This window comes from Onychostruthus taczanowskii, unplaced genomic scaffold (assembly GCF_017590055.1).
Source record: "Onychostruthus taczanowskii isolate IOZ18803 unplaced genomic scaffold, ASM1759005v1 scaffold240, whole genome shotgun sequence".
NCBI classification, from domain to species: domain Eukaryota; kingdom Metazoa; phylum Chordata; class Aves; order Passeriformes; family Passeridae; genus Onychostruthus; species Onychostruthus taczanowskii.
In genome coordinates this window covers 10,290-23,888 of record NW_024499685.1, presented here as the reverse complement: position 1 = coordinate 23,888, position 13,599 = coordinate 10,290, and the positions used below count along the sequence as shown (strand labels likewise).

General features: G+C 69.8%; 1 protein-coding gene across 1 annotated transcript in view; it reads right to left on the bottom strand.

The window, feature by feature from the left end:
* Positions 1 to 7,242: 7,242 nt before the first annotated feature.
* The window catches only part of PARP10 (poly(ADP-ribose) polymerase family member 10), a 10,049-nt gene continuing 3,692 nt past the window's right edge, over positions 7,243 to 13,599 (bottom strand). The window contains exons 4-10 of the mRNA XM_041406106.1: positions 11,581 to 12,137; positions 10,665 to 10,877; positions 10,431 to 10,572; positions 9,419 to 10,300; positions 9,213 to 9,346; positions 8,966 to 9,143; positions 7,243 to 7,840 (exon numbers count right to left, since the gene is read on the bottom strand). Coding sequence (XP_041262040.1) covers positions 7,533 to 7,840; positions 8,966 to 9,143; positions 9,213 to 9,346; positions 9,419 to 10,300; positions 10,431 to 10,572; positions 10,665 to 10,877; positions 11,581 to 12,137 — 2,414 coding nt within the window. The 3' untranslated portion in view covers positions 7,243 to 7,532. The remainder of the gene's footprint in view (positions 7,841 to 8,965; positions 9,144 to 9,212; positions 9,347 to 9,418; positions 10,301 to 10,430; positions 10,573 to 10,664; positions 10,878 to 11,580; positions 12,138 to 13,599) is intronic.

Genomic DNA, 13,599 nt, shown 5'->3' with positions numbered 1-13,599 from the left:
CGGATTTGGGGGGCGAGGGCGGGGGCCGGGGCCGGGGTCCGGAGTGCCCGGTGTGTCCGGCGTGTCCGGCGGCTCGGCGGCCCCGCACCCCGCGGCTGGGCAGGGGCACGGGACGGGACAGGGGACGGGACAGGGGACGGGACTGGGGACGGGGCGTGCCCCCGCCCAGCCCTTTAAAGGAACCGCCGGACACCGCCCCGACTCACGGAAACGGCACCCACGGGCACGGCACCCACCCACGGGCACGGCACCGTGGGGCAGGGCACCCCACGGGGCACGGGGCACGGGGCACGGGGCAAGGGAAGCCCTCCGCGCCCCCCAAATGGGGTCACTCGGTGCTGGGGATGTGGCACTGCCCGAACCCCGATACTGCTGGTCCCGTCCGTGGGGCACCCACGGGTGCCCAGAGGAGGGCGAGGGGTGGGTGATAAGGGACAGGGGTCGCAGGTGATAGGGGACAGTGTGGGGCTGGGGTCGCAGGTGATAGGGGGCAGCCACGAGCTGATTTTCACAGGAGAGGTGCCGAGGGATTTTTACAGCTCCCGGTGCCACCTGAGGGGCACGGAGGGGGCCCCACTGCGGCCCCCAAGAACCTCCCCCACCCCGCAACCGAGTCCCGGCCGTGGGCGAGCTGTGGGGGGGCGGGGGGACACACCGCGGCTCAATCCGCGCCCACCGGTCACGGCCCGGCTCCCCTGTGACACCCCGACCCCCGGGCACGTGCCGGTGCCCCGGGCCGTACCTGCGATGCGGATGACGGCTCTCTCGGCGGGGTCCAGCACCGTCCCGTTGCCCGCGGCCGCCTTGGCTCGCTGGGAGCGCTGGTGCTTGCCCAGGTTCCAGGGCAGCGTGTCCCCGGCGCCGGGCGAGCCGCTGCTGCCGCTCGAGCTCTCCTCCGCCATCGCCGCCGACCCCGGCTCCTGCGACAGAGGGACGGCGTCAGGGACCCCCGGTACCGGGAGCATCGCCTTCGTACGCCAGGGACCCCCGGCACCGGGACCATCGCCTTCGTACGCTAGGGACCCCGGCACCGAGCGCTAGGGACCCCCGGTACCGGGAGCATCGCCTTCGTACGCCAGGGACCCCCGGCACCGGGACCATCGCCTTCGTACGCTAGGGACCCCGGCACCGAGCGCTAGGGACCCCCGGTACCGGGAGCATCGCCTTCGTACGCCAGGGACCCCCGGCACCGGGACCATCGCCTTCGTACGCTAGGGACCCCGGCACCGAGCGCTAGGGACCCCCGGTACCGGGAGCATCGCCTTCGTACGCCAGGGACCCCCGGCACCGGGACCATCGCCTTCGTACGCTAGGGACCCCGGCACCGAGCGCTAGGGACCCCCGGTACCGGGAGCATCGCCTTCGTACGCCAGGGACCCCCGGCACCGGGACCATCGCCTTCGTACGCTAGGGACCCCGGCACCGAGCGCTAGGGACCCCCGGTACCGGGAGCATCGCCTTCGTACGCCAGGGACCCCCGGCACCGGGACCATCGCCTTCGTACGCTAGGGACCCCGGCACCGAGCGCTAGGGACCCCCGGTACCGGGAGCATCGCCTTCGTACGCCAGGGACCCCCGGCACCGGGACCATCGCCTTCGTACGCTAGGGACCCCGGCACCGAGCGCTAGGGACCCCCGGTACCGGGAGCATCGCCTTCGTACGCCAGGGACCCCCGGCACCGGGACCATCGCCTTCGTACGCTAGGGACCCCGGCACCGAGCGCTAGGGACCCCCGGTACCGGGAGCATCGCCTTCGTACGCCAGGGACCCCCGGCACCGGGACCATCGCCTTCGTACGCTAGGGACCCCGGCACCGAGCGCTAGGGACCCCCGGTACCGGGAGCATCGCCTTCGTACGCCAGGGACCCCCGGCACCGGGACCATCGCCTTCGTACGCTAGGGACCCCGGCACCGAGCGCTAGGGACCCCCGGTACCGGGAGCATCGCCTTCGTACGCCAGGGACCCCCGGCACCGGGACCATCGCCTTCGTACGCTAGGGACCCCGGCACCGAGCGCTAGGGACCCCCGGTACCGGGAGCATCGCCTTCGTACGCCAGGGACCCCCGGCACCGGGACCATCGCCTTCGTACGCTAGGGACCCCGGCACCGAGCGCTAGGGACCCCCGGTACCGGGAGCATCGCCTTCGTACGCCAGGGACCCCCGGCACCGGGAGCATCGCCTTCGTACGCCAGGGACCCCCGGCACCGCCACCTCCTTCCCTCTCGCTTCAGGGACCCCCCGGCATCGGGAACCAGGGACCCCCGGCATCGCCACCTCCTTCTTTGTCGCTTCAGGGACCCCCGGCACCGGGACCATCGCCTTCGTACGCTAGGGACCCCGGCACCGAGCGCTAGGGACCCCCGGTACCGAGCACCAGGGACCCCCGGCATCGCCCCTGCCCCCCCCCCCCTCGGTTCAGGGACCCCCGACACCGGGCACCAGGGACCCCCGGCACCACCACGTCCTTCCCTCTCGCTTCAGGGACCCCTGGCATCGCTACTGCCCCCCCTCTCAGTTCAGGGACCCCCGGCACCGCGTCAGCAGAGACCCCCGGCACTGCCACCTCCTTCCCTCTCGGTTCAGGGACCCCCGGCACCGGGGCACCAGGGACCCCCGGCATCGCCACTGCCCCCCCTCTCGTTTCAGGGACCCCCGGCACCGCCGACCCCGGCTCCTGCGGTAGAGATGCGGCGCCAGGCACACCGGGCACCGGGACCTCAGCACCGGCAGCGCCCGGTGCAGCACACGGCGGAATCACGGAGCGCCCGGAGGTACCGGAACCACTCGGGACAGCCCCGGGGAAGCGGGGGCCGAGCCGAGCCGAGCCGTGCAGGGCGGTGTCGCTAGTGACACGGTCCCCACGGGGTCACCGCGGCCAAGGGATGGGCAGGGAGCGGTGGTGGCTGGTCCGGCACCGGGAGCTCGCCCGTGGCGGTGCCGTGGCGTGGGAGACGAGACCGCACCGGCAGCGGGGCAGCGCTCAGGGGGGTTCGGAGCGGCTGCGGGGTTCGGGGGGCCCGTGGGGTCGGTGCTGCCCAGGGGAGCGGGACGGAGGCTGCCGGTAGCGGCGGGGATGACTCTGCGATGCCGGCACCTCCGTGATCCTGCCCCCTCCATCCCGGCACCTCCGCCATCCCGCCTCCATCATCCCGGCACCTCCGTGATCCCGCCCCCGCCATCCCGGCACCTCCGCCATCCCGCTGCCTCCGCTCTCCCGGCATCTCCGTGATCCTGCCCCCAGCATCCCGACACCTCCGCGATCCCACCTCCGCCGCAGCCCTGACACCGGCCCGGGCTCGTTCCCCGGGGAGCCGGCAGCACCGGGCGTTTGCCGCGGCCGAGGCGCCATTTGCAGAAGCTCCGAACCCGGGAAAGTCACCGGGCCCGGCAGCACCGGGCCCGGCAGCGGGACCCACCGGCATCACCGACATCACAGCGCCCGGCCCTCCCGGCGCCCTGGGACCGCGGCGTGACCGACATCACCGGCGCCCCCAGACCCACCGGCATCACCCCGGCAGTGGGGCGGCGGCGGGGGGCGGGCGGGCNNNCCGGCTCCACGGGGGAGTGGGCGAGGGGGGTCCCACGCGCGGGGTCTCACCGAGCGCCACGATGTCCGCCAAGACGCGACGGGGGGGCATGACCGGCGGGGGAAACGGCGCCGGCACCGGGAGGGCTCCGGAGGGGATGCGGCACCGGTACCGCGGGGGCTCCGGGGGAAAATGGCCCCGGGGGCTCCGCCCGCACCGGCACCGGCTCCGGCTCCGGCTTCGCGGCAGGGGCGGGGCGGGGGGCGGGCAGCGGGGGGCGACTTATCTCAGCGCCCCACCCTCCACAACCGGCGCACCCCGCGGGGGAGGCACCCCCGGGCACCCGGCGCGGGAAGGATTAACCCCGGCCAGTGCTCCCGGTACAGCCAGAACGAGAGCCCAGCCCCGGCCAGCGCTCCCGGTACAGCCAGAACGAGAGCCCAGCCCCGGCCAGCGCTCCCGGTACAGCCAGAACGAGAGCCCAACCCCGGCCAGCGCTCCCGGTACAGCCAGAACGAGGGACAAACCCCGGCCAGTGCTCCCGGTACAGCCAGCATGGCACGGGTTAACTGTGCCCAGCGCACCCAGTACACTGCGTACGGAGAAGGTTAACCCTCCCCTGCACACCCCTTCCGGAGAGGATTAACTCTCCCCAGTACATCCAGTGAGGAGAGGGTTAACCCTGACCAGTGCTCCCAGTACGCCGAGCAGACACGGGTTAACTGACCGGTGCTCCCAGTACACCCAGTCCGGAGAGGGTAGCCGTGACCGGTACACCAAATATCGAGAGGGTTAACCCTCACCACTGCAACCAGTGTGGGGAGGGTGAACCCCGCCCAGCGCTCCCAGCCAGGCTGGTTCCGCCCCGCGTTCTTTCAGGGAAGTCCCGCAGCCGCTCGGCTCTGCCCGCCCCGCTTGGGCGCTAATTGTGGGCCCTGCACGGCCCGGCACGGCCCGGCACGGCCGCATCACCGGCACACCGCTGGCCCGTCAGCGGCGCGTCTGGCGGTGCCGCATTCAGAGCCCAGGGGAGCGCGGTGGCGGAGGGGTTGGACCAGCTCGGCCTTGGCACGGCCCTGGCACGGCCCTGGCACGGCTCTGGCACGGCTCTGGCACGGCTCCGGCGCGGCGCTCACACCCTGCCGGCCACCAGCCTCTCTTCTGGCCGGAGAACAGAGCACGGCTCCAGCCACCAGCGCTCGGCAGGACGTCTGGTCTGGCGGCTGGGGAGGCTGGGGAGCCGGGAGTCCGGCTGGGGAGATGGGATTGGGGACTGGGACCAGTGCCGGGAACCGGGGCTGGGAGCCGGTGCCTCGATCCAGAGCTGGGGCTGCGAGCCAGAGCTGCTGCCAGGTCCCGGAGCTGGTACCGAGAGCTGGAGCTGGTACCGGGAACAGGAGCTGGAACCAAGAACAGGAGCTGGGAACAGGAACAGGGGCTGGGAACAGGAACAGGAGCTGGGAACAGGAGCTGGAGCCACTGGGAACCAGAGCTGGTACCAGGAGCAGGACTGGGAACAGGAACAGGAGCTGGAACCAGGAACAGGAGCTGGGAACAGCAACAGGAGCTGGGAACAGGAGCAGGAGCTGGGAACAGGAACAGGAGCTACTGGGAACCAGAGCTGGTACCAGGAGCAGGAGCTGGGAACAGGAACAGGAGCTGGGAACAGGAGCTGGAGCTGGGAACAGGAACAGGAGCTGGGAACAGGAGCTGGAGCTGGGAACAGGAACAGGAGCTACTGGGAACCAGAGCTGGTACCAGGAACAGGAGCTGGTACCAGGAACAGGAGCTGGGAACAGGAGCTGGAGCCGGAACCAAGAACAGGAGCTGGTACCAGGAGCTGGAGCCACTGGGAACCAGAGCTGGTGCTCGGAACCGGAGCCGGTACCGGAAAGGGAAGCTGGAGCGGAGAACAGGCGTGTGCGCAGCCCCCCAGTGCGTGAGCACACCGGGGTGGGGTGGACACGACACGGGTGGACACGGGTGGACACGGGTGGACACGGGCGTGCCCGGCCCCGGCTGGCTGCAGGCAAGCCCCGCAGTGTGCACGGCACAGGAACACACCTGTGCACACACACACACACACGCACTGGGGGGGCGGGTCTCGGGGGCTTCCAAGACCCCCGGTGCCCCCCACCACATCCTGTGTCCTGGCACAGCCCCCCGACCACCATGGCGTGCCAAACTGACCCCGGCAACCCCAGCACAACCGCACCCTCCCCGCGGGGCGCAGAGACCACCGAGGACCCCGCACCGGGGAGGCGTGAGGAGCCCCCGGGAGCCGACACCGGGGCGGAGCAAGGTGGCACCGGCAGCTCCGGGGTCGGGACCCTCTCCCGGACACTCAGCGTGGTACCTGCCGTGAGGGGGCCAAGGCTCAGACCCCCCCCACCCGCTCTCGCCGCGGCCGAACCGGGGCTGCCGCTCGCTCCGTCCGTCCGGATCCGGTGCTGGCGCGGCCGCGGTCATGTGCCGGTGCCGGCACGGGCGCAGGGAGCGAATCCCCCGGGCAGAGCCGGACAAAGAGCCCTTTTTTCAGCGGCGCTGGGCCCCGCGGGCCCCTCGGCGTCAGGGGACAAAGGTCCGGCACGCTTGGCACCGGCAGCGCCGGGCACTCCTCGCTCGGGGCACCCGCGGGGCGCGGGGGCACCGGACTCTGCAGAGGGGGTGGGCGTGCTGCCGGGACCCCCTCCCGCACCCCCGACCCTCTGGGCTCTCACCTCCATCCGCCGGCGCTCCCCGGGGAGCGGGGCTGGCGCCACGTGCGCGGGGCTGGCACGGCTGGCACGGTGCCCGGCGCTGGCACACGTCAGCGGGGCTGGCACACGCCGGCGCCGTGCCACCGCACCCTGCCCGGGACCCGCCCGCGGGGCCGCTGGTGTCACACCCGCTCCGTGTGCGGCCCCCAAAGGGTCTGGGACCCCATCCATCCCAATCCCAGTGCTCCCAGTTGGGTCTGGGACCCCATCCATCCCAATCCCAGTGATCCCAGTTGGGTCTGGGACCCCATCCATCCCAATCCCAGTGCTCCCAGTTGGGTCTGGGACCCCATCCATCCTAATCCCAGTACTCCCAGTCGGGACTGGGACCCCGTCCATCCCAATCCCAGTGCTCCCAGTTGGGTCTGGGACCCCATCCATCCCAATCCCAGTGCTCCCAGTTGGGTCTGGGACCCCATCCATCCCAATCCCAGTGCTCCCAGTTGGGTCTGGGACCCCATCCATCCCAATCCCAGTGCTCCCAGTTGGGTCTGGGACATTTTCCCTATTCCAATGCTCCCAGCTGGGACGGGAACTTCCCCTCCCCTCTCCCAGTCCTCCCTCAATCCCAGCCACGCGAAAGGCTCCAATTTATCCCAAATTTTATTTGAAGTTTTATTCCAAGTTTTATCTGACTGGTGTCACACGGGTGACCCAAAGTCCTCCTGTCCACCTCCTGCCCTGGCACCTCCCCAAGTGAGGATCCCCCCACTCTGAGCTCCTGGGCAGGCCAGGAACATCCCTGCACACCTCGAGCCCCTGGACACCGCAACGCCCGCTTTGGCACCGGTGCCAGGGGACGCCGGGAGGATAAAGAGGGGTCCACGAAGCAGAGCCACTGCCGGGGGGCTCCGAGGGCTCAGAGGGGGCCCCCTATTCCAATGCTCCCAGCTGGGACGGGAACTTCCCCTCCCCTCTCCCAGTCCTCCCTCAATCCCAGCCGCGCGAAAGGCTCCAATTTATCCCAAATTTTATTTGAAGTTTTATTCCAAGTTTTATCTGACTGGTGTCACACGGGTGACCCAAAGTCCTCCTGTCCACCTCCCGCCCTGGCACGAGGATGCCCTGGCACCTCCCCAAGTGAGGATCCCCCCACTCTGAGCTCCTGGGCAGGCCAGGAACATCCCTGCACACCTCGAGCCCCTGGACACCGCAACGCCCGCTTTGGCACCGGTGCCAGGGGACGCCGGGAGGATAAAGAGGGGTCCACGAAGCAGAGCCACTGCCGGGGGGCTCCGAGGGCTCAGAGGGGGCCCCCGCGGCGGCTGCGGCAGGTGATGAGGTACTGGGGGTACGCCTGGGTGTCGTTGAAGACGACGAAGATGTCGGGCTGCCGCGGGTCATCCACCACGCTGTGGTAGCGCCGGGGCACCCCGGAGCCGTCCCGGAGAGGGGGTGCCCGCAGCCCCCGGCGCCCGGCCGTGAACTCCCCGGTCAGCACCTTGGCCACGAAGATGAACTTGGCGCCGTCGGCGCTGGGCGGGGAGTAGCGGTCCCGCGCCGAGATCGCCGCGCGCGCCGCGAAGTAAACGCCGCGGCCGTAGAGCGTGGCTGCGGGGACGGGCATCAGCTGGGGCGCCGGGGGGTGTGCCCGCGGCGCCGGGAGCACATCGGCACCCCGGGCACACGTCGGGACCCCATTCCACACCCAGGGCACCGTGCCACCGTGCCCATCTCACCACCCCACTCCACACTAATGGCATTGTGCCCACCTTGGCACCCCATTCTACACTGAGGGCACCGTGCCCACCTTGGCACCCCATTCCCGTGCCCCCACGATCACGCTGTTCCTGTGCAAATGGCACCATGACCACCTCAGCACCCTATTCCACACCAAGGGCACCGTGCCCACCTTGGCACCCCATTCCCACACCGAGGGCACCGTGCACACCTTGGCACCCCATTCCCATCCACCTGTGATCAGCCTGTTCCCGTGCAAATGGCACCGTGCCCACCTTGACACCCCATTCCACACCCAGGGCACTGTGCCCACCTTGGCACCCCATTCCCATCCACCCGTGATCACCCTGTTCCCGTGCAAATGGCACCATGCCCACCTCACCACCCCATTCCCACACCCCCATGATCACCCTATTCCTGTGCAAATGGCACCCTGGCCACCTCACCACCCCACTCCACACTAATGGCATTGGGCCCTCCTTGGCACTCCATTCCCCTGCACCCACGATCACCCTGTTCCTGTGCAAATGGCACCGTGCCCATCTCAGCACCCCATTCCACACCGAGGGCAGTGTGCCCACCTTGGCACCTCATTCCCATGTCCCCATGATCACCCTGTTCCTGTGCAAATGGCACCGTGCCCATCATGCCACCGTGCCCACCTCACCGGGCAGTGTGCCCACCTTGGCACCTCATTCCCATGTCCCCATGATCACCCTGTTCCTGTGCAAATGCCACCGTGCCCACCTCACCATCCCATTGCCACACCGAGAGCACCATGCCCACCTTGGCACCCCATTTCCATGCCAATGGCACCCAGTGCCCTGCTCCCAAGCTGTCAGCCCCAGGCCCACACGGACACCACGGCCCCCCTCAGTGCCCCGTTTCCATGCCGACGGCACCGTTCCCACGTTGGCACGCTGCTCCCATGGTGACGGCACCCCGTTCCCACACCAAGGGCGCCACGTGGTCACGCCACACCTGCCCGGCGCTCACCGTTCTTCCCGCAGAAGCTGCGGTTGAAGCCGTGCAGGCAGATCTCGCAGCTGGAGGCCTTGGTGGTGCCGTGGAAGAGGACGCGCTCCACGGCGGTGCCGGCGGCGCAGGCACGCTTCACGCTGCCCTTCTTCAGCTGGTACTGCTTGTACAGCACCGGGTGGATCAGCTTCTGCACCTGCCGGGCACCGCTGCGTCACCGCTCCGCCACGGGGACAACCTGGGGGTCCCCCACGCCCGGCCCCACCTGCACGACGCTGATCTGGCTCTGCAGCTCCTCCAGGGTGCCGCAGAAATGGCGCACCGCCTCGGCGAACTCCTCCGAGTCCTCGGCCAGCGCCATCAGCCGCACCTCCTCCTCCAGCCCGGCCACCTCCGGCCCTGCCGGGCAAAGCCCCGGTGAGCGCGGGCGCTGCGAGGGGCACGGCCGGACCCCACGGCACCCACGCGCACCGAGCGGGAAGAAGGTGCCGTCCAGCGGGGGCCGGCTGCGGCAGACGGGCACGGCGCGGGCGCCGCCGACGTCCAACTCCTCCATGCGCTCCAAATCCACGGTGAAGGGCTGCCCATCCATCACCAGATCCAGCCGGCGCTCCCGGCGCAACCAGGCCTGCTCCAGCAGCGCCGCTGCCTCGGGGGCGTAGGGGACAGCGGTGCCAGAGGGATCCCAGCGCACCCAATGCGCGGTGGCAGCGTGCGCCGGCGGCGGCGGCAGGCGGCGGAGCAGCCACGCGAGGTCTCGGGCGGCAGGGGCCGTGTAGTCGGCGAAGCCGCGCAGCGTGGCGGTGTCACCGCTCAGGCCGAGCTGCACGGCGTGCCGGCACCGCAGCAGGGCCAGCGCGCAGCGGCCGGCGGCCGGCAGCGCCCGCAGCCGCTCGCTCGCCACCTCCTGCTCCCGCAGCCGCCCGGCCAGCGCCCGCCGCAGCTCCTGCGCCGCCTGCGCCGCGTCCCGCTCCAAGGAGCCGAACACCGTCACCTGCGCCGCGTCTGCCGCCAGCAGCGCCTCCTCCAGCGAGGCCTCCAGCGCGGCCAGCAGCCTGGCGGCCTCCTCGGCCTGCTCCTGCTCCTGCTCCCGGCTGTAGGAGCGCAGGGACAGAGCGGTGGCGCGCGCCAGCTCCTCCTGCTCGTCCCTCGCGTGGTCCATGGAGTACTGGATGGCCAGGGCCATCTGCACCTCCTCCTCCTCCTCCGTGCAGGTGTCCGACAGCAGCTCCCTGGCACCCTCCCCACCGGGGTCGCGCTCGCCGCCGGGGACGGCGCCAGGCCGCGGGTCGGGGCTGCCGCGGTCGTCGGCGTCGCGCGGGCGCAGCGCCGCCAGCACCTCCCTGATCAGCTCTGCAGGGGCAGCGGGGTGTCAGCCACGAGGCCCCACCGCGTCCTGGCGGAGGACCGGCACCCGTGGCCCCCTCGCCCCGCCGCAGCACCCGGAGAGCGGGCACCAAAGTGGCGCGCCCTCGCCCCTCACCTGCGCTGGAACGAAAGCCTTCGTCAGCACCGTCGCCGTCGCCGTCAGCAGCGGCGTTGTTGCCCTCAGGAAGGTCCCCGTGCCAGGAGTGTGACTGGGGCTCCTGGTGGGTGTTTGGGGGCAGCAGCTCCTCCAGCTCCAGCTGCGTGGGGATCAAGGGGTGGCGTCACTCTGGCACCGCGGGGAGCAGCACAACGGCACCCACTTGCCAGAGCCCTCCCCACGAGGCTGCACCTGGGCATCTGGAGGGCTCCAGGGTTCGCCGTCCAGCTGGATGACGCACTGGAAGCGGCTCTCCAGCTGCTGGAGGAGGCTCTGCCCAGCCGGGTCCCACAGGAAGCGGGCAACGCCGGGGAAGCGCAGGGTTGTGGGGTGCGAGGCCACCGAGTCCAGCAGGCTCTGCAGGAAATCCGCCACGGCCTGGCACTGGCCCGGCTCCCCACTCACCTGTCAGCAGATGGGCAAACGGTCAGCACCCGGGCACCGGCACCTGCCCAGCTCCCCGCTCACCTGCAGGCGGCGTGGGCAGCACCACGGGGCTGCCGGCCGCTGGCACCAGGATGTGCCGTGAGCACGGGGAGGTGGGAGTGCAGCAGAGACCCCTGCCCGCATCCCTGCTTGTACCTCCCTGCACTGCTGCCTGCATCTGCCTGTACCTGCCCATACCCCTGCCCACACCTTCCTGCGCCTGCCCACACCTTCCTGCACCGCTGCTTGCATCTCCCCACAGCTGCCTGCACCTTCCTGCACCTGCCCATACTGCTGCCCACACCTTCCTGCACCTGCCCACACCTTCCTGCACCTGACCACACCTTCCTGCACCGTGGCCTGCATCTCCCCACAGCTGCCTGCACCTTCCTGCACCTGCCCATACTGCTGCCCACACCTTCCTGCACCTGCCCACGTCCGTGGGCACGTCCGTGCTGGCCTGCCCACAACTGTCTGCATCTGCCTGTACCTGCCCATACCCCTGCCCACATCTTCCTGCACCTGCCCACACCTTCCTGCACCGCTGCCTGCATCTCCCCACACCTGCCTGCATCTCCCCACACCTGCCTGCACCTGCCCGCACCCCTGGACCCGATGACCTTTAAGGTCTCTTCCAGCCTAGTCTTTTCTGTGAGTTCTCCCACCGCTGCCAGCAGCTCACCCGGAACCCAGAGACGTCCCCCCCCTCCAGGGGCAGCAGGGACACCTCGGGGACGCTGCTGAGCATGTCCTGGCAGTGCTGCTGCAGGTACCGCACAGCTCCCGGCTCCGCTGGCACCAGCGCCTCGTCCTGCGCCGGCGCCGCCAACATCGGCTCCGGCACCGCCACCGCCACAGGCTCGGGGGGCCGGGCCTGGCTCGGCACGGCCCGGAACCCCTCGGTGTCCTTGTCCCCGCTGGGGAAGGTGGCTGGTGGCCGTCCTGGCCCCGGGTGTGGCGTTGGTGCTGCCGGCGCTGCGTCCGGCGCGGGGTTCGCGCGTGCCGCGCTGCGGTCTGAGGACGGCTCGGAGTGCAGCGGGCAATCTGTGCCCAGCGAGGGCTCCCTGAGCAGCAGGGGCTCCACGTCAGGAGCGGGCACAGCGTCCGTGGGCACGTCCGTGGGCACGTCCGTGGGCACGTCCGTGCTGGCCTGCAGCTGCTCCAGGAAGGGAAAGTGGGGGACGAGCTCCAGCACCGTGTCCTGCAGCCGGTGCGGCCTCTGCAGCACCCGCTCCGCGGCTGTGGGGACAAAGGGACGGGCAGCTGGTGGCCCGGAGTGGCTCCCCGTGCTCCCAGGATCACCCTGTTCCTGTGCAAATGGCACCGTGCCCACCTCACCACCGATTCCCACACCGAGGGCACCGTGCCCACCTTGGTGCCCCATTCCACATCGAGGGCACCGTGCCCACCTTGGCACCCCATTCCCACACCCCCATGCTCACCCTGTTCCTGTGCAAATGGCACCATGCCCACCTCATCACTCTATTTCCACACCAATGGCACCGTGCCCACCTTGGCACCCCATTCCTATCCACCCGTGATCACCCTGTTCCTGTGCAAATGGCACCGTGCCCACCTCACCACCCCATTTCACACTGAGGGCACCGTGCCCACCTCACCACCCTGTTCCTGCACCAAGGGCACCGTGCCCACCTTTACCACCCCATTCCCATCCCCCAGGATCACCCTGTTCCTGTGCAAATGGCACCGTGCCCACCTCACCACCCCATTTCACACTGAGACCCAGGGCACTGTGCCCACCTCACCACCCCATTCGACACTGAGGGCACCGTGCCCACCTTGGCACCCCATTCCACACCCAGGGCACTGTGCCCACCTCACCACCCCATTCGACACTGAGGGCACTGTGCCCACCTCGGCACCCCATTCCCGTGTCCCCACAATCACCCTGTTCCTGTGCAAATGGCACCGTGCCCACCTCACCACCCTGTTCCTGTGCAAATGGCACCATGCCCACCTTGGCGCCCCATTCCCACACTGATGGCACCATGCCCATCTCACCACCCCACTCCCACACCGAGGGCACCGTGCCCACCTTACCACTCCATTCCACACCAATGGCACTGTGCCCTCCTTGGCACCCCATTCCCGTGCCCCCACGATCACCCTGTTCCTGTGCAAATGGCACCGTGCCCACCTTGGCACCCCATTCCTATCCACCCGTGATCACCCTGTTCCTGTGCAAATGGCACCGTGCCCACCTCACCACCCCATTTCACACTGAGGGCACCGTGCCCACCTCACCACCCTGTTCCTGCACCAAGGGCACCGTGCCCACCTTTACCACCCCATTCCCATCCCCCAGGATCACCCTGTTCCTGTGCAAATGGCACCGTGCCCACCTCACCACCCTGTTCCTGCACCAAGGGCACCGTGCCCACCTTTACCACCCCATTCCACACTGAGGGCACCATGCCCACCTCACCACCCCATTCTCACACAGAGGGCACCGTGCCCACCTCACCACTCTGTTCCCACACCAAGGGCACCGTGCCCACCCATGATCACCCTGTTCCTGTGCAAATGGCACCTTGCCCACCTCACCACCCCATTCCACACCAATGGCACTGTGCCCTCCTTGGCACCCCATTCCCGTGCCCCCACGATCACCCTGTTCCTGTGCAAATGGCACCGTGCCCACCTCACCACCCCATTCCACACTACGGGTACCGTACCCACC